Below are 21,262 nucleotides of genomic sequence, written 5' to 3' on the forward strand. Positions count from 1 at the left end.
GTTGTTGGGGGGTTTTGTAACTCTTTGATAACAACCTTGAATTCTGATGTCATTTAAGTAAGAGACAAAAGCATGAATTTGTTTTTTGCTTCAAAATTATTTTGGTGGATGTTGGAAACACATTCAAGAAAACACCATGATTTAAAGCAAGGAGAGGGTTAAAAAATTTTCCCTTCTGGTAACATCTCAGTACCTTTATTCAGAAATAAATCACAATGAGATCAAATTTCAGGTTTCCCAAACAACAAAAAAAAATTATTTCTAATTAAACCCAGATTTTTCTATCAGACCACATTAATCCTGCAGTCTGCCCTTCTCCAGTGTTCGTGAGCTGCTTATGCCCATAAATCAAACACTTGTGAAGAACTATAAAAGGCAATTTAATACAATTGAACTCAACCAACTAGAGAACATTAAATAAATTTAGGAACAACAGTCAATATAAAGACAAAGAAACAATGTTGTTTGTTTCCTAACAAAGAGAAGTTACAAAATGCTTTCAATTTTTCTTTAACTTCTGATTCCTCTGGTATCATAGATCACACAGTTCCCTAACTTAGCCATGGGCTTGCAGTGAGAAGGGGACAAAGACCACACTTAGAACCTGAAAAAAATGGGACTGCTTTGAACTGGCATCACTTCTTCTTTTCTTGTCATCTTATTGCAATGAAATATAAACTTATCAAATTATTAGCAAAATTTAACAATTATCCATATACTTACTTGAAAAATGCAATAAGGAGATTAACCATGATTATGTACTGTACAAAGAGGTAGACAGCTTGAAGAAATGGGGTCAACCATGTTCCTGGGCCACAGAGATGAGCAACTTTTTCATCAGAATCATTTGCACATACTGTGTTGGGAAAAAAAGGATACAGAGAAAATATGTACATTATTTAGAACTCCCAGCAGGTAGAGATACAGAAAAAAAAAGGTCACAAAGTTTGTAACAACCATCATGCACTGGTTCTGCAATTCCAAATGTCTCCATGCATTTAGGACATGGTAGAAAAATATCAAAGTATCTGGTTAATACTATGGCATAATCATGTTATCATATTTTTTTAAAAAGCAGAGTACACCACCACAGCCAAAATGGCATGACAGCTGTGGGGAAGCATTCCAATATCTTACTATGAACAGCCTTGTGAGAAACTGTGATTACAAAGAGTTTTCATTCTAAGCCATTCAAGCTTTAGAAAGGATAATGAAAAAGTCAGGTCAAGAAGTTACACAGCTGCAGCCCACAAAGAGGAGATAATCCAGTGAATGGAACCAATGTCAACAATAGCAGGCATTTCACTTCATAAAATTGGAATTTTGTTAAGATCTTGAGAAGATTTAATCAGAGTAAGTTTTCTCTTTATTTGTTTCAAAATTGCAGTGTCTTACCATCAATTTCATAGGCATACACTTCACCAAAAATCATCCAGTATGGATGGAACACAATATCTCTAGCAAGAGTCCAAGACGGTGCCTCATCAGGATACAATATTGCCTTCCTGGGAACACCGAAACTAAGAAGTACAAGGGCCATAATCACCACAATGTAAAACATGTTGGCCACCTATTAACACACAAAAAAAAGTCAGTTAATCCATGAGATCATAACTATGATTTCACAACTTGAAACACTTTTACAGTGACAGTGTACACTTGATGAATTCTAAGAATTATATATAGAAAAAAGTCCAGGACACTTATATTGCAGTCAGAAATTTTTGTTAAATAACAAATTGTTTAAAAAACCCACACAAATGCTGGGGTTTTTTCCCTGTCCTTTCTTAGAGCTTACTTAGTATCTCTGGCCAAAGGCAACTGAAAGTATTTCCTTCATAATTCTAATACTTAGTATGTGCATGAGTAGCAGCTGACAGAGAGAAACATTCCTTCCTGAATGTACTGAACAGCTGCACAAAACCCAGAGGTAGTTTTCCAAAGGCTAGAACACAGAACCTATGCCTCTTGCAAGAAATCAAAGTGAGACATGAGCGACTTGATGCCCTTGTTTTCAAGGAATAACAGGTTCAACTTTTTAGGAACCATTTTATAGAAGTAAGAAACATAAAAACCCTTTCCACCTTCATATATACAGCACTCAAGACTTAACATATTTTTTAACATTTACAAGAGCAACTGACAGTAGAGTTAGGTTATTTAATTTTAAACAATTTGAATATTTTTTACATGATAAGACAAGAACAGGGCCACAATCTATTTCCAGTTTTCCACAGCACAAAAACATTAGGTGCTTTAGGACACAAAACAAGTCAAAGTCCTGCCCTAAGGAGCACAAAAGTTATAAATAAATCTCAGGCCCAAACGGGAAGCAATGCCAGCTCAGTCAAGAAAAAGGCTTCATCATATTAATTTAAGTCTCTGACAGCTAAAACCAAAACACAACAGAGGAGAAAGATTTGCCAGTTTCTCACAATTATGTGACACAGAAAGCTCCATAATAAAGGAAGCCTTCTAATCAGTGCTCACTTTGAAACACTTAAAGTGATATTCCAGCAAGCTAATTCTGCACACAGAGTTGTTAACAAATTACACCAGGATAAGCAACCTTTTGCTAAATAAAACTATGAGGGAAATTGTAAATGGATGCAGCAAGGAAAACAAATTTCAGTTGGTAAAAAAATATCAGTAACAAAAGTAGTACTTACCATTTTCCCAATCATCATAACATAAGGTCCAGCCTGTTGATTTACAGCTAGGAAATCCAGTAATCGCACATACCAAAAAATTATATTGAGACAGTATGTTATTCTTCCAGCAACAAAGACATAATTTTCTCTGTAAGTGTTTTCTCCAAAATTCCCCTTGGCTCCAAATCTTAATGCAAACCCAATGAAGAAAGTGACAATGGCAACTGTGTCACTGATATTGAAGTAATCACTGAACCACACTTTGATCTTCTGATTAATCTTCCCAGCCTCTGACATAAAAATCTGTAAAAAAATAAAAATAAAGGTCAGGACTGCTCATATTTATTGTACAGAGACCAACAGTGAAACATATGAATCACTAATATTTTTATACTTGCAAAAATAAAACATCTATTCAAATGGATAATTCTTACTCCCTGAGAAATCAAAGCTGGTATTTAACTGTGTCAGCTTCACAACAAGGAGAGGAGGATGCATGTTTCGCTCTGTCTAAACAATTTGTGAAGGAATTTGGGGTTTGGTGAGGTTTGGTGGGGTTTTTATTTCTTTTGAGGAGGTTACTGTTAAAAAATGAGCCCCATTATCTGCCCCTTCAGTTGGGCCTGAGGTACCAGATTAAAGAACTAACTTTCTCTGTCCCATTTAAAAATGCTTTTAAAAATCCTCAAAAGTCTCTTGGTGACCAGGAATGTTGTAGTTATGATAGCTATCCTGTCTCAGTAAACCTTTTTTTTTGTTTTGATATCTTGATCATGACACAGTGGTAGAGTCTGACTGACACTAATAAATAATACACATTTCACCCGCCAGAAAAGTAAAGTTGTTTATTGCATTGCAACTTGTTGGCAGGGAGTTACAGAATCAAAAAAAGTAGTAATCAGCTGGAGAGGGCGGGGAGTGATGTGTTTTAACCAGAGAAATCGGACCAGCATGTTTATTGCCAGTTCCTTAATATTTACAAAGAAAAATCTGCCTTGTTTTATAGTCCTCCATCCCCATCCTATATCAAAGTTTAAGATAAAGGTATTGCATCACACACCCTGATGCTTGAAGTTCTTGTGTTCTTTTGCTTACTGAATCACAGTTTCAAGCATACTGTTTTAACTGACAAAAAAAGCTAAAATCCCAGACTGTTACAGGCATACCTCACGGATTTTCTCAATTGCTGATGTGAAAATGTAAGCAATAACAATCCACTCCTGAACGGATGGTAATTCTTCCATCTTTACAAGAACCACAAATGTGTAGAGCATGAGGAATCCTAAATATGCCAACTAAAAAACACAAATAAATATTATACATATAATTACTGAAGGGTTCTTTATAGATGTGCATGGAATCTTCTGATGTGGTACACAATAAAAACTTCAAATAGGATTACAGGACTGTATTTACCCATTTAAGTAGACAAGTTACTATTTATAAGGGGATAGAAACATTTTCATCTTAGAAGAGGAAAAATAGCTGTAACAAGCTATTTATTGTTAGCAAAGCTTTGCTCTTATTACAGCTATTTTCCTTTAGTATAAATTCTAACATTTCTATTACAGTAATTGAAACAAAGCAGTGCATGAACACTTCAGCCTAACAGATGGTTATAGAACTCCTGCTAGCAACCGATGAAACTAATTACTCAGACCAGAATAAAAACATTCAAGCTAATTACTCTCTTAGCTTAAAAAAAAAATAAAAATTAAAAAAAGGTATTTCTAAAGCCAACATCATGAACTTCAAAAAAACCCAAACCACACGGCACGGCATGTGCAGTTTTTCAAAATCAAGTACTTCTCATTTCCAGCTTAGCGAGGTAAGGGTTTTTTTGGATAGTGCTTAACCTTTGATTCAGTCAGAGCTACATGCTGGGAAAAGAACCAAAATGTAACCTTCATTTTCAAATGAAATACACACCACACAGAAAAACACTCACCGTATTAAACCAAAACTTCACAATTGGAGCATGATAAAATGCATAAAACTTCTGCGTAATCGGGAGTCTTTTAGGTTTTGCTGGAGTCTCCATATCATGCTTTTCCAAAGAACTGTCCAAGACCTTTACTTCTTTAAAAACTTCCTAAAATGAAAGGACTGTTAACTTCACACAGAGAAACATACGCCTTTTGACATTCATTTCAACTCTTGACTTAAAAATGTAACTATTTAAGTAAGGAATATTGCTTTAATACCTCCCCCTGCCCCACATTACCATAGGTATTTCATCTGCTACAGTCTGGAAGTTGATTTCACTGTCATCCATTGCCATTTGATGTGCGTCTTGAGACTGAGGAATGTGTGACATTTCAGCCTTGGTCTTATATTCCAACAGCAGTATAGCAGGAGGGAGTAAAATACTCAGTATCACCTGGAAAAGATGATAACTAAGTGCAAATAGTTCACAGCTACAATAAAGTATCAGAATACACCAACACACAGAATATCCTCTGTAAATACATAATTTAAATTTCGCTTGCTTGTTACTGAGGGGGAAAAAATGTAAAAAATAATTAGTTGTTACTACTTGTACATACACTTAAGAGCCTAAGATCACATATTCAGTGTGTTTCTTGATTTGAAGATAAAGGAAATGGGAAAAAACCAACAAATTTCAAAACTAAAAGCTATTAGAAAGAATCTACTTCAAGACTGAAGATAGAGATGTTCTGTTCACACTGTTCTTTAATCCACTCCCAGAAACTCTGAAGCTGTGTACAGTTAAGGTGTATTTTAAATGCATATACAAGGTTGTGATTTGCAGGGGGAGGGAGGAGTGGTGTGTTTGGTTTTGGGTTGTTTTTTCAATTTATGGCAGAAAAATGGGCTAAGGTATAGATGTAGAGAGTAAGTGAAAGCTATTTACTGTCATTAGCATGTTACAAAGCAAGCAAGAAAATGGTTAATCAGTTATCAAACAAGATTTTAGTAGGTCACAAGTTAAATTATGCTTGTAGATATTTTGTAGGAAAGTTTTATTTCATTATATTTCTAGCAACAATCAGGTTTTGGCACACCATTTCAAAGAAATATGCATCTCCCATTTTGGTTCAATTGATCTATATCACAAAGGCCACCACTGGAACACCTGTCCCCGATTTGCCTACCCTTGTTTTGTTCTGTGCCCTGCTTTTGCTCAGTTCCTCCAAAATAGGAATTATGTGCTCCCTGTAAAAAGCCAAAACGCACAAAACTACAGTCTTACAGCAGGTTTTCCATCTGTTAAGGTTTGTTACTACTTTGTTTTTAGTAGTGGATTAGTATTCACATGATCTCTTTAAGCCTCCGATTAAAGGCTACTTGCCTGTTTTTTGCCTTCTATATTTCTGTACCTTATTTGAAAAGATAATAGAGTGTCAAAAGAAGAGTTTACAACAAATACTTCCAGTTTTGATTATGTTATAGGAGACTGGTTTACAGGATTTATTAATGTAAGCTATAGTTGTGGAAGCTTTAAACTAATAGCATTTAAACACACACTTTCCTTCCCTTTAAACATAAACTCCATTGGCCCTTTTTACATCAATAAACTGCGACGACACTTACTTTGTACCACGAATTCTTCCTCATGTTCAGCCTTCCCATCCACATATCTGATAACAACATCTGTGTACAAGTGTGTGCTACAAAGGGACGGAGCCTGGATGACACTGCCAACTTCAGACAAGTGGAGTTGCTCCAGTTTTTAAGCTCATAGGTTAATAATTTCATGGCCATAGTCTCATCTTGTCGGAAGGACTGTTCTAACAGCTCAACTGCCAGTTGGCCAAACTCACTAGAATGAAGAAAAAACAACAAAACATAGTATCTACAGAAAATGACCTTCAGTTTAGCATGAATTTTCCTGTACAAATTCCCAATAGCACAACTTGAAGGAACTATTATTTGACCCTTCTGTGCAGATACATGGTAATTTGTAACTATAACACATCAATATGTGGTTTCTATTAAAAACATATGCATGCTACAAAAACAGCTATTAAAACACGCTCAGAAATTACACAGAAGTAAATGGTACATTCATTGTTCTTTTAATTCAACTATAAATAAAGACTTGTAACAGCTCTCAAGAGGGAGTAATATCTAATATGAAACTTCTACTGGAGTGCCACTCCATCCTTTTTTTTGCGAAAAGGAATTGTCTTCAAGTGTGCTAACAGAACAGTTTGTTTTGTTCATATATAGTTCATACATACTTTATTGCAAATGCCAAGAAAATATTTTGAACAATATAAACGTAATTTACTTGGAATACTGTTTCAGTTCTTCTGAAGTATCATCAACAAGGTCACTTTGTTTTGCTTCATATGCCATTGAACGATACACTTTGCAAGCAACCAAAGCTTTTGCCATGGACTCCTCGCCGTGCTGCCAGAAGAAAAGAGCCATTTTCTGCCTCTTCATTAACACTGCCCACAACAGCAGCTCGTTGAGAGGATAAGCAAAACGTCTCGTTTCAGGGTCATCTATGTCTACTATTTCATCTTTGGTTCTTTTCTTTTTTCCCTCTTCTGCACCAGTGTCAATCTTTAAAATAAAAACAGGAAGTTACATTTTTAAGTCTCTATACTCACTCGTTGCATAAACTTGAAATAAAATGCTGAGTGATCCAATACCAAATTATATATAATTATAAAAAAGAAAAAAAGAATTTCTGAAGACTTGAAAAGTAGCTGGAACTTTTGTTCGAAAACTTCAGCTGAGTCCAAATCATTTTAATAATTGTGAGACTGAGTTACTTTGAATTATAGATGAAAAGAAAAGTAGTAGCTAATATACCTACATACAAATGAGGAAACTCATGGAAACTGCTTATAGTAGTAATACATGGTCAAATCTTGCTCTGAATCTACTGAGTTTCTCCCCCATTGCTCGTGTTAAAGATAAGCTTTTTGGTCCCTAGCATATCAAAGCTCACCCAGAACTATACTGAAAGAGAAACACTCTTTACAGAATCCAGTAAAACAGCTACCATTTAGAAACAAGTACAAAAGCAAGGTTGAAATTCCAGCTTTACCAAACTCAGTGCAACTGCTGCTACTCACATTTCAGTGAGCACTTGGATTTCAACCAGGCTTTCCAGTCTTAGCTGCTTGAAACAAGCCCCCACCGTGTTCCCCTCACCCTTGCATACCTTTGGTTTGTATGGCTGCGCTGTCTTGATGAAATGATTATGGCGCATTTTTTCCTTCTTGTCTGCCCTGTTACCAAAAGACTCGTGGCTTTTACACATCTGAGGAGTAGCACTTGAAGGATTTCGACTAGATCTCTGTAACAGGGATCAGGAGAAGGTGTCTGGTTACTGAAACATTGATGAACTTACATGACAGCACAACCAGAATTTTGACCGGATATTTAACATGGTTTCTTGTTTGTTTTCGTTATTTTTAAGAAGTCACCCAAATAGGCAGTTACACTTATTGTTTAGTGTAGCTTACACAAGGAGCTAAGATGTCTGCACCCCAAGCTCTATATAATCTGCATGTTTAGTGCCCATTCTTCCCCTACGAGTAGGAAAAGAGGGAATCACAGAGAAGAAATAAGGATGTGCCAGAATAAGGAGCAGGAGAACAAACCCTTTTGTTTGCTCTCTATCCAAAACCAGCCCTCATAGGCCTTACCACTGCCTTGAAAAGAACTAGTCCATTAACAAGAGGAACAAAAGAATGTGGACCCAATTTTTCTCCAAAACACATTTTAATTGAGAACATAGGTCCTGTTACCCCACTGCTACATACCCGATTGTTCCCGCTGAGACTGTTGTATATCGCTCTGAAGCGTTTCCTTGTATAGGTGCATCTATAGGTTCCTCCCATCAGATATTCAATAACCAGTCCCACATCAATCAGGTTGATTTTATATCCTGGAGGAAGATTTCCCTAGGAATATAAAAGGTATTTTTTAGTTTTTCAAATTATAATCTTAAGCTTGTTTAGAGTGTTTCTACATGTTCTATCACAGCTCTAAATAACAAAAACAAACAAAATTTCATTATTAAAAAAAAAAACCACATCAAGACAACAACGAAGAAACATCTACATGGCTCAATAGTTATTATTTTCAAAGAAAGACCAGGTTATAGCTTCTGTTCTATACAATCTTCCTTAGCAGGATAGATGTTTATTTCCTTGGGGGCAGGAGGGACACACTGGTTTTTTGTCTTTTGTTTTAACAGAAGTACGCCTAGCTGAGAGTATCAGCTTTCCATCCCCCCAAGAAGAAAAATTTTCAAAAGGAAGATGAAGAAGACAACATTCTTCAGGTTTAACATCTTTCAGGCAGCAGGGCACCAAGCATACAACAGCAAGTATTGTACACAAAAAATGTCTGAAGAGGTAACTTATTACTTACAATAAAACCTAATTAATAAGCTACAGATCAAATGGACAGTCGAATACAAGAAATTTCCATAAAACTACCACTGCTGGTTTGACAGATTTGTACATTTACAGCATACCTGTTTGACGTCCCGAACAAGATGAAAGAGTGTTGGGTTAGTTGGGCCTTGTTTCTTCATAAAAAAAGAGAGGAAAAAAGTTTGGAATGAGAAATTCGCGTGCAGCGGCAACACGAGAAAATTACAGTACAAGTCAAATACTTTTGCATGTTGGTTCAAATAAAAAAATCCCTAGTTTTTAAACAAAGAGAAATGAAACAGATCCAAATATGTCACAGTATTGTAGTAGCTACAGACTAGTTCCTTTTTTGCTGCGTTTTACTTCCATTTTAGTTTGGGGCATAATATTACACTCACGGTTTGTCCAAAAAAGGAAAAAGGTGGGGAAAAAAACAAACAAAAAATAAAATCCCAACAAAACCAGAACACAAAAAGCAGAATGAATTTTCAGGAACACAGACTGATACTCACGTTTACAGTATTGCAGGATCCATAGTAAAAGCTCCCTTACATTTTAAATTTTAGTCTGAACAATCCCCCTTTTTACTAAAGTGGATTTTAATTCCTTCTCTGATTTCCTGTGAGTGCATGAACTGTTACACTTACAGACATATGGTTAGCCCCATTTAATTATTTAATTACTTATTTGAAAATAATTAAAAATACAGCTAATTAAAAAACCTTATCACATGGGCTCCTTTACAGAGCTCTATTGGCTAAAGAATTAATTCTTTTTTCTTTTTTTTTCTTTGGCAAAAGCAGATAATGGGATGGTCAATGCAAGCCTAAGCCATATTTCTATACCACTCATTAGTACATGTGTACTACTACATTAGCTAATTTTTGGTGGAACACTTAAGCATTAGGCAAAACTACCTTGAAATTCTTAGAAAAATTTTGTTGCTCTAGGTGTTGATTTAAGTAATATTTACAACTAGGCAGGTTCACAAATTAAACTATTTTTACAACTATTGTGATAATGTTAACTGCTATAGACAACATTCATCCTATGAAGCCCTACAGATCCCATATTTTGTGCACAAGTTTCATCTATCTGCCTTTCTCTTGTTCTCTTCTGTGCTGTGAGGAGGGTTTACACATTTCATGAGTTCCACAACAGGGCTGTAACACACCTTCAGACTGGTGCACACAACCCAGTATCCAACGTGCTGAGCAACTAAAGCACTGTTCTAAAAGTAGCTTAAAAAGCAATCATTTACTTACTGTGTTATAAAGTTCTTCCAGCCTGGGAATTGTAAGAAATTTGTGCATGCTTACTCCATTTTCAATCAGAAGTTTCACAAATGCAACTCTATCCATCACAAGAGCATCCAACATAGCCTGTTCCAGGGAGCCAACCTACAACAAATAAGTAACAAGAGTAGAGCCTGGAGAGAGCCAGTAAAACAGAGCATCACAGAAGTGCACTTAGATAATGTGTCAACCTCATTCATTTACAGGGCTGTAGAAACATAACATGTCTATAAAGGTGTCACCTTTGGTTCAGAATATCCCCTGAATTTCACACAATTGCAAGATGAGAGAATATTCTGAAGACTTTAACTGTTTCATAGGTATCTCCTAGTGAGACAGTACATGGGACTAAGTAGACATTTGGTTTAACATGATTAAGCTGTTCTCACAGATTGACATTGGATAAAACACAGAGATGTAAAACACTTAAAGCACAATTTGCTTTGAAGACAAATGGTTGGAACCACCATTTCAGTCAATAAGCCTTACAGTACATACTTCTGACTGCACACTCAATAAGTTTGTGTTTTATTTTTACATTAATAAGGGGAAAAGGCAAGAGCCAACATGCAGTTTTTAAACTAATTTTCAAACTGCAAGAAACAGACATTTTGTCCCTGCCTCAAAAGACACTGCAGTGCTCCCAATAGTGCATTTTAGTAGATGCTGCTTAATAACTTTCCATGATCATGCAGCTGCAAGGAACAAAGAGCATCTGACTAACATGAATTCAGCTTCCACCTTTTGTAATGTCTTTGCTCTGCTAGTTATCCAGGAGACTTAGCACATTTCTAAAATTTCTGAACCATTTTCAAATACGTAACAGCAAAACAGTTGTAAGACTATGCAATGTGCACAAATAAGTGTGTCAGTATTCTACAGTCTCTCTCTACGAAAGTCAAAAGATTCGTTCTTTACAGTAAATTGTGCTTCTCTTTTAGAAATCATCATAATTATAATTTTGCTTAATCCAGACCATTACATACCAGCCATTGTTGCCCATAAACAAAAACGTGATTTTTGGCTATGTCAACTCTGTCCCACGCAAGTGTAAGAACAAGCTGGTCAAATGCAGATGCATTCGTGCCTTTAGAAGTAAAACACATTGAAGAAAATATAAAATTAATTAAAATACAAGCTAATAAACATTCTTGCTTCCTAAAAGACCAAATCAAGCAATCCACTACAAAGTTATACACCGTATTTTATCATTTATGTCACATTATGGTATTACGCAATGAGAAAACACAATAAATACTTTTTTTGTTTAAAAACTAAAGATTCCTACTGGCTATAGTATTGTATAAATAATCCATCATATACAGACTAAACAATAATAGCTGGAGGTTCCAAATGCTCTTAAGTCTCACCTTTTAACAAAGCTGTAAGTATTGCAACATCAATGTCCTGGTGTTCGTCTGACCCAATATGAAAAACTGTAATCTGTCCAAAAGAGAAAAATGAGGAAAACATATTTTGAAGTTATTTTCGGGCAAAGGTGATTAGCTCCAGTCTTTTTTAATCTATTTCAATTCCTGACATAAAAGACACCTTGTCTTTGATGCAATTTAAGCCTGCTACGCTTGATTTAAGCATTTAGCACGCACTCTTTTGTTTTGCTTTCCTAACTGGGTGTCACACAAGACAATCCATTACAGGTAAAGGCAGAGCACAAATCCTTCACACTCTTCAATCAATTTGAACATCTCTTCCTACTGTGATTACAATACTCTCTTGTCTATAACACAGGACCCTGTTTACCTCTCCAGTTCATTCTAGGTCGAGATTAACCTGTCAGCAAACATGTTTAGTTGAATATGGTAATTTTAAAACAACATAATATGATGCCTAAATGAGACACCAGTCCCTGAACTACATATAAAACTCTATGAGGTGATTTTGTTTAAAACATGCAGAGAGTACTAACATGCAGAGTACTAACAAAAGTACACTTTTGTTAGCAGTCATAACTAAAAGTACAAAAAAAAGGAAACAAAAAATCATATCATATATTCATAAATGCATGCACCTTGCATAGAAAATTTTATGGCAAGATCTACTTACAAGTTCTTTTTTTTTCATGCATTCCATCAGTGTCTGAAACAAATGAACTGCTTCACTTTGACCAAAGTTAAATGTCTTTTTGATGGTTGAAATGATTTCAGGCTCAGCACCCTCAGGAACATTCCTGAGATTGAAACAAACAAACAGGAAAGCAATTGTTTTATACACGAACAAAAAGAACAACAACTCATTTAATTAGTTTCAACATGCCCATTCAGAGTCCTACTATCTATAAGATTATCACTGTTTCTGTGGCAAAACCTTGGGCAAAACCTTTAGAAGGTATAGGTTGCTTCATCTACGATTTTCTGCTACTGCCTCATAAAAGTAACTCAGCTCTCTCTCCCTTTCCTTCCCTTATTGAATTCTGTGATACCATCAACGAAAAGATTTTGACACTTACTTCGCTGAATAATCTGCTAGTGATCTTACCATGGGCAAAGCTGTTTGGTCTACAGCTACATCAGACCCCTGCCTCCTGTCTGAGGCAGCCCCTGCAACAAGGACCCAGAATGTTTAAGGATTTACGCAAGGCTGACAACTAACTAGAAGTCACTAAGTATTGTGGAGCCTGACCACATCCCTCTTATTATTTGAAATGACACTTGAAATAGCCAAGTGTTTTCTGCCCCAAACAGAAAAGGCTCTTACACGAATTCATCAGGAAATGATCTCAAAACCCACCTATGTACGACAGATAGTTTGGCTGGCAGTGCTGGGACTTACCCTCCCTCCTCTGTTTGCTTGTGAACATAGGCCAGTATGTCTGCAGCTCTACCAGTTCCTTCACAAACCACCACTGGCACCGGGGGACTTTCCTGAAGGAAGTCTAAAACTGTGAGGATGACATTGGGGCCCCCTTCGAACACAAGTGCCACCACAGGCACACCTTGACCAATTCCTGGAAAGTTGCAAAAAAGTAATGAAAACCAGACAATGTTGTGGGTGTATAGGGAATGCTAAGATCAATTTTACACATTCAATAAATCAAGTTTGCCCCTTTCATTGAATAAAAATTAAAGTGCTGCCTGCCAGACATGTTAACTGTTGTTAATACATGGTTTCAAGCACTGTTTATACTTCGGGCTGGGAGGAAAGCACTGCAAAGCTGGTAAATACAATGGAATACAGTCTACAGAACAGAGGAGATTCTTCACAAAAATATTCACGAACTAAGGCAGAAAACTGAAAAATTTTTCTTTTGGAACTCCTCCTCTAACTTACCCCAAATAGTTTGACAATGACATACTATACATATGACAATACATATATCATTTGAATATGGGTACATAGAAACCCTCTACTGATGGGAAACATTGCAAAAGCAAGCATTCCTAGAAGAGTCAAACATGTTGCTCCATAATTGGGAAAACACCCAAAAATAAGTCATGGTTTCTTTGCACAAACAGATGACGTTTTACAAACTCAATTGCCCCATTGTGTAACTGCAAGTGAATGGTATCAAAACCATTAATCAATCAGACCAGGAAGGTCTGACAACATACAAAGACCTGAACTGACTTACACTTGCTTTATCAAAGTAAACAGACAACCTTATTCAAAAAACTCTCCTCACTGGTCCCAGAGAAACCATAAATCTACCAGCGATCTCTAGGGTTCAAAGCTTCTGTTGAAATTTGCAAATTGAGACTGGAAACAGAAACAAAAGACTTAATTTTTCTACTTTGTCATTCAGATGTTTGGTGCCAAGTACCTTTTTCATTAAAGCACAGTAACACTCAACCCTCAGGCAGCAGAATTACTTACTTGCATGGATCCGTTGCAAATTAATGGTTTTTTCCAGTTCTCTTCGCAATTTAACTTCTGCTCCATACTTTCCAACTGTTCCATCATCCACCAGAATGAAATGGGAATGGAGGTTATTTAGGACGTTTAGTTTACTTAATGGATTTAACAAGGTTTGATATGGAGCAACCACCTAGAGTATAAGCACACAACAATGTCTTTTACTTGTGAAGGTTCATACTTGTTTCTGTGAAACTTAACTTTTTGTCTAGACACAAGAACTGGTGGCTCAATGAGAAGCACTGACACATAAAAGCCTGCCTTGGGTCAGGATACACCAACAGCTGTAGCTCTGAACTTTGTGCAGGGAAGCAGATAAATATTTCACTAAAGTGTTCTGAGGGATAACAGAGAAAAGATCCATTAAAAAAATGTCTTTGGGGAAAACTTGTGACTGCTCTGGCAAACAGTAGCACTGAAGACTCCACATCAAAATTTTTCAACTTAACATCCTCTCTAAATGTGAATTGTCTGTAATACTTTAACATTTTTGTAATTTGAGTCAGTATCAGTAGGGGAGAAAAAAAAAGGATTAAACACTTAAGAACAAGCTCCTCCTGTAGCACATTTGCATTTTGTAACTTGTTTATACATAATGATCTTGCATAAGTCACAGATGTCAGTGTATCTTCACAGTAAAGCAAGTATTCCAACGATACAAAGCAAGGGAAAAAACATGCTTGAGTAGATTTGTCAAAAAATACATGGGGTAAATAGTTATTTCAGTTAGGTAATTCATCCTTACATCTCTTCCAACAAGGTCATTTCTGTTTTCAATCACTCCCCACGGAGCAATCCCAATAGTGCAAATCTTTCGAGATGATCTGGAAGCATGTTCTCTTAGAGCATCCCCAACATGTTTTGCAACACCTGTTTGTGCGTAAAAAGATCATATGTATTGAATGCTGTACCTAACTAAGAAATACAACTGTTTTATTTAGGTAACTGGACCTTTAACTGTTTTATTTTGGTAATTGGGCCTTTAAGGATGCGGGCACTTATTTGACACACCACCAAAGAAAAAACCCCATACAACATCTACTAGAAGGAAACAAAATAATTCAACAGAATAAAGATTAGCCTAGTAAGAAATAGAGAGCTACAGTACATTATTGTACTTGTTTTTAATCACATTAAGTTTTTCCTCTTGTGGTTCCAAAAACAAAACCTAGAAAACAAACAACCAAACCAAAAAAAAAAAACAAAACAAAACAAAAACCAACACCTCCCCAATACTTTATTTCTCTTTGCAAGACAAAACAGCAGCCCACTTCCAACTACACATGCTCAAAATGTATTTTAATTTCACCTGACCAAACTCACTCAAATTTACTTTGCTTTAAGAGGAAGCTATGCATCCATTAAATCTTTTGGCTCTTATAAACCGTAATCCAGTTAACTGTGCACATTCCTTAGTAGTTCTTTACCTGTGTTCACTCCTCCAGTTATAATCCAGGCTCCTGTTGTCACTGCAGCTTTGATAAGACCTTTGCCAAGCAACTGTTTGATGCGTGGGTGAAGTTCGAATTTCTGCATGCCCCCATGTACAGATATAACAAGCTTTGGCAACTCCATCTGCCATTCTTTAAGCATAAGTTGCAGAATAGCTTCAGGTTTGGTGTCATATGACAGTCGCACATACTGCAGGCACAAGAAGAGAGTTAAAAGGTTCCAACATGTGAAAAGAAGAACCAGGGCACATTTCAGGATATATTATCCTATTCCTGGCTATGGAAAATGTAATTCACTTTCTCAAAACACAGGAGATGCAATAAACGAACAAGCTTCCTTCACGTCCTCTAGAGTCAAGGACAAGACAGTTAACAGTTTGGAAAGCAAGTTTTGGACAAGGCACGACTACAAAAAGGTCCTGGTATTCCATCCTACTGGCACAGGGACTTGGAAAAATGAGTCTTTATGAGAGCACTGGATGATCTCTAAGTTAGATGAAATTCAGAAGCAGTTATAAAAGTTCTACTAAGGAGAGGCTTTCATGTCCCCTGCAAAGACTTTTTCAGACAGTTGCTTGGTTTTCCTCCCCTGTTCCTGGTGGGAAGAAAACCTACATTTTTTAATAGAAAACTTCAAAAGTGGTAGTTTTTAACTTGCCATCTTTAACAGCACAAGATTAAGTAGATGGTTGATTAGCTAAAATACTGCCACATCTTCAATACAGGCTATTCAATAGAGGAGGGGATAGTGTGCAGAAATTAAACCCTTCCTGAATCAAGTTCTAAATAAAAAACCACCACTACTCCATTTAACTGGTTTGAGCAACCCCACTTGCACTCTGCAGAAGGAGTGTGGGCAGCTGCTATTTCTGTGCACCTAGAAAAGGGTTCACAGCAATTTTAGGCTATACTAAGAGTACAGAGGAACCCATACACTGCTATTACCAACATGAAAGAACTCTGCTAAGGGCCCTTCCCATTTCAGAGATGATCTGACTTAAAGCACTGGACTGTCCTTGGGGGTTCTGCATAAACAACACAGCTCCCTCAAAAGCACTTCAGTTTTGCCACGGGAGCCACACTGTACAAGAACCCCTCGTAGCCTATAATTGCACAAGCATTAAATAACTTCTACCACAACTAAAAATCCTTCACAAAATGGTTGTGAAGAATCTGTCAGAATTTCCACTTTTTTAGCCTCTCCAGAACATGTGCACTTGGGAATTAAGAACTGATTTCCAAAATTTTGATTTATCGGTATCCTTGCTTTTAACCAACCTCCTCTCCCCAAAAACTTAGTTATTCTGTTCAGTACAGCTATGCTTTAATGACTGCCAAAAATCTCATAAAGAAGCATATTCTACATCTGTCCTTAATCTTAAATAAATTTTTTTCAGATTCTGAAAACTATGACTAGAGGGTTAAGATAGCAGATATTACTTAACAGGTCCTATAAAAATGTAACAGTGTTGTTATGCTGTATTTTCATGAAGTCTGAAATGGTAACACTTAGTTCTTAATGCAATGTTTTGCTGAAGTGTTCATGAATTCTTATGACCATTCACAATTTGGAGGTATGGCTGTACTTGAATACAACTAATTCTGATAGATCTGAGCAACTTCAGTCATGAAAAACTAATTTTAACAAATGAAAATCGGAAAGAATTCAGATCACAACAAAAAATACTAGCACAAAAGAAGGAACTGGCTTGTCACAAAATGGGTGATAATACTTCAGCCTACAATTTCAGAAGTGAAGCATCCAGAATATCAACATAGTTAGAGTAACAAAAAAAAATACAAACAACAGAATGTCATACGTGCCTTAGCCCTGTAAGAATGAGATCCCCCTTGGAAGTTGATGACACCGTAAGCATCAGTAGGGGTTTGTTCCGTATGTTTTTCCACTGACCACTCCTCTATTTCCTGGTTACTGTTTTCACCCAGCTTCACATCCGAGTATTTCATAGCCAGACTGGCAGTAAAACAAGCGTGTTGTCTGACCAAGCGGCCACAGCAGCACCTGCACCCAACAACACCATGTACAACACTTTAGTAAGTACTATTATTAGAAAATAAAAGAAAGGAACTTCTTTTGTCTATAACAGAAATAGATTAGATTTAGAAAGCAAAGATTCTAAATATTAGAAAAACCTCTTTTCCAGAGTAAGCCTTGTTGCCATAAATATTTATGGCAACAGGTAATTACAATACATATTATTATGCAAATTATTGAAGCTCACTGAGATAGCAAGCTGGAGGCCAGAAAAAACTCATTCTTTGAAGTCAAATAATTTATATAATGTTCAATAATTTGTGATCTACGTATTGCAGATAGTTCTTTAAACAACAGTTAAATTTATTTTATATCTAACCTTTCACCAACTTGTCATTCATAATATTGATCAAAACTTTTAAAAACCCTATTATGAAAGCATTTATTTAATGGAAAAATATTCATAAATATTTTAATTACAAAGAACTCTTACCTGACAAGTTGCTGACAAATCTGACATCCTGGAAGGCATCTGTAAGAAATATTGAAAGATGTGAGTTAAGTTCAGTTTCAACTTCAAGGGCAGAGGAAGGAGGGACACGGATAGGATGGGATGGGACAGGACACACGACCACTCAGACCACTATGTGCTTACAGAAAGATTGTTGAACAAAAGAGAACTCCAATAAATGGAAAACATGATGCCTAAATTTGTCCATTTTCAACATGGTAACTAACTTGTCTGTATTTTATACAGTAGTGTCTTTCCATACAGTTCATTATGTAATTTCTCTCATCTTCCATATTAAACATTTTCCATGTTTTCCTGCTAACAGCTTTCTTAACATCTAAAATTAGCATAGCAGATAAATTTGTATCACTGCTTTCATAAGCAGCTGTTAACCAATTATGGTTAAGAGCCAGTATACAAAAGTGTACAAATACAGATGTCAGACAGTCTTCAATTTTACTCAGACGTTGTGCATAAACAATTTTTAAATTTTGTCCACTGTAAAACTTACACTGCTATTAATCATTTATGCTTTTAACACTAACCTGTATATAACTGTCTATACTAAAAGCTAAATATCATCAACACATACCAAATTATCCTGTCTACATTTGATTAATTTATGCATAACTCAGAAACAACAGTGAGCAATTCACCAACAACAGGAGGTGATTTTTAGAAGCTGAAGGGCAGAACCTGGTGGGAAAGTTTTAAAGTCCCTTGTAAGCTACAAACAGGTTAAAGTAAAAGGGCAAGTGTTGAAGACCATTTTGTTCCTTGTTAAACGCTCTGGAAATTTTAACAGCTTCCTAATTACTTGGTTTGCATTTGCAAATTTTCCATGTTCTACAATCACGGTTATAAATTCTAAAAGCTTCTCATGTCACATGGTTTCAAGGAATGAGGTGAATTATTTACAATAACTTAAAATTTCTACAGCATTTCCTTAGTTCTTTTTCAGTTTAAAAACAAAGTTCTTAAATGAAAAATAATACTCTGCCCCAACAGAACAAAAGAGATTCATAAGGTTTTTTTATGGAAAAGACTGAAATAGAAGTTCTCCCAACCTCAGAAGAAAAGGTTTCTAAGCTGCTCTCAGATATATGAAGCTTAAAAATCCTGATCATGAAAGCGTGAACTCAAGACAGTATTTCTTACAGACAAAGCAGTTATTCCAGCACTCTTTACAATACTGACTTCTTTAATTTTAAAGAGCAGCAATGGGTTCTTGCACCATTTCACTTTTACCTGTGGGGGTCTTTTGAACTTGGTATAATGTACACACACTCCCTCTTCGTGAAAGTATTTTCTATCCAGGATTTCTGGGACTGAAAAAAAAAAAGCATAACAGCATTATAAAATACAAATCATAAGCCTTTGCAATGAAAAATGTTTCTTAAAGAAACAAGATTCAGAATGAGGGGTTTGCTGCCTCAAAAACCTTTAAACCACATATGATCCTATAAGAACATCCCACATATCTCTCCAGAAGTTGAGATAATCAGAATCATTATGTAACTTATACACAAGTCCCTTAAAATCCAAAGCAGTATTTTTCAATGCTAACATTCAAATAGCAAAAACTTTTAATATGCAAATGAAGATGTACAAAAAAACCCCATACACTGGTAACCTATCTTGCTAAGAAAAATAATCAGTTAATTTTTTTAAATTAATTGCACTACACTGAGATAACAGTAATTTGATCTTTTCCCCTCTTTAATAAAGTAGAATTTTAATCTTGAAATGGTGGGTAAGGAAGCTTTCTAACAACACTGGCAATCTTTTCTAGTAGCAATAAATAAGTCATAACCTTCTTTCTTCATCAAAATACTTTTCATTTCAGTAAACAAAATTAATTGGCATCTCTGAACTGCATTTTAAGCTTAGACTTGAAACATACTCTGAAACGTGAAATCAAGGATGCTCACTATTTCAAATGGTTCCCTATTCAAATAACTGGACATGAATTTCATTTCAGTTGCTTTAAACAACCACATTAACATTATCTTACATGATAATCTTAAGATTACATGCTAAACAATATCATAATGCACAACACCTACATTAAGTTTCAGCAATACATTGGGAAAGGAACTCAGACATGATTTTTAATAATTAAAACCATGAAAAATCTTGGAATGCTAATTTGCATGTTATGCAATATTGCTTTAAATCCTTATTAAGAATACGTTAAAATTACTTCATTGCTAACAGCAATGTTCTACATTTACATTTTACTTTTAGAAAAATTTGATAAATTTCATACCTGTTTTATTTTACAACAAGGGGAAAAAAACCTGACAGATATTATTCACAGGTCCAAATTTTTAGCTTCCTCCTCTCATAATTTTTCTTAACACTATTAAGCTTTAGCCCTTGTGATATGAATCCTATTCTGGAAGCTGCTTTCTGCTGAGTCTCCACAGTTTACATGGGTGGTTTTGTACTTCATTTCTTAAAACCGAGTTTTGCTTTAAAGCTGCAGTAGTTTAAGCTCATATATGAACTCTGCAGATCCTCCAGAATATAAAAAGATAAAGAAGAGTAATTGAATACTTAGATGTTTTAGCCAGCTGGCTAAAACTATACCTTCAAGGAAGCTATCACAGCATAACATGCCAGATGTTAAAATCCAAAGAATATAAACCACAAGCAATTGCGTCAATTGCTCCACACAATATTGTTTTATTATTAAGTGGTGATCAAAGTTGGGGACAAGGAACTCTGGCTCACAATGTGTAACACCACTTTTCATAATAAACAGTTCTGAAAATAAAAAAAATTTTAAAAACCCACAAAACAACCAACGATTCGTTAATTTTCCTCTTAAAGAATGTAGTTTTAACCACTTGTCAAGGATTTCTCTCTATTCTTCAGCAGTGAATATATTTTCAGTACAGCACTGTGCTATTTATGTAGAGGAGGCTCTAAAATGTTATTAAAACATACTTGGAACTTGTCATTTGGTAAAATTAAACTCTCTGCAGAAGCATGCCTGTATGCTAATTAATCTTTATTGCAGGAGATTTTATACAAGATTTGCTGATTACAGGGTCTTGTTTTCTGTTGAGAGGGAAAAAGAAAATAAAAAGAAAATACAGTTCAAGAAAAGAAGAGAGT

The 21,262-nt window shown here is 35.7% G+C and overlaps 1 protein-coding gene across 2 annotated transcripts in view; it reads right to left on the reverse strand.

The window, feature by feature from the left end:
- Positions 1–21,262, reverse strand: part of TRPM7 (transient receptor potential cation channel subfamily M member 7) — a 52,653-nt gene that overhangs the window by 13,218 nt on the left and 18,173 nt on the right. Inside the window, exons 2-23 of one of the 2 annotated variants that reach the window (XM_027644601.1) lie at positions 19,388–19,467; positions 18,122–18,160; positions 17,457–17,655; positions 15,609–15,822; positions 14,927–15,051; positions 14,143–14,314; positions 13,102–13,276; positions 12,376–12,499; positions 11,682–11,754; positions 11,298–11,398; positions 10,282–10,416; positions 9,118–9,171; positions 8,399–8,539; positions 7,795–7,929; positions 6,907–7,187; positions 6,207–6,435; positions 4,876–5,031; positions 4,600–4,743; positions 3,818–3,946; positions 2,670–2,954; positions 1,396–1,570; positions 724–856 (exon numbers count right to left, since the gene is read on the reverse strand). In XM_027644601.1, the coding sequence (XP_027500402.1) occupies positions 724–856; positions 1,396–1,570; positions 2,670–2,954; positions 3,818–3,946; positions 4,600–4,743; positions 4,876–5,031; positions 6,207–6,435; positions 6,907–7,187; positions 7,795–7,929; positions 8,399–8,539; positions 9,118–9,171; positions 10,282–10,416; positions 11,298–11,398; positions 11,682–11,754; positions 12,376–12,499; positions 13,102–13,276; positions 14,143–14,314; positions 14,927–15,051; positions 15,609–15,822; positions 17,457–17,655; positions 18,122–18,160; positions 19,388–19,467 (3,299 nt within the window). Of the gene's footprint in view, positions 1–723; positions 857–1,395; positions 1,571–2,669; positions 2,955–3,817; positions 3,947–4,599; positions 4,744–4,875; positions 5,032–6,206; positions 6,436–6,906; positions 7,188–7,794; positions 7,930–8,398; positions 8,540–9,117; positions 9,172–10,281; positions 10,417–11,297; positions 11,399–11,681; positions 11,755–12,375; positions 12,500–13,101; positions 13,277–14,142; positions 14,315–14,926; positions 15,052–15,608; positions 15,823–17,456; positions 17,656–18,121; positions 18,161–19,387; positions 19,486–21,262 lie in introns of those variants that run through there. The other variant, XM_027644600.1, reaches the window with a different exon arrangement.

This window comes from Corapipo altera, unplaced genomic scaffold (genome assembly GCF_003945725.1).
Source record: "Corapipo altera isolate COAL_440 unplaced genomic scaffold, ASM394572v1 50, whole genome shotgun sequence".
Taxonomy (NCBI): Eukaryota; Metazoa; Chordata; class Aves; order Passeriformes; family Pipridae; genus Corapipo; species Corapipo altera.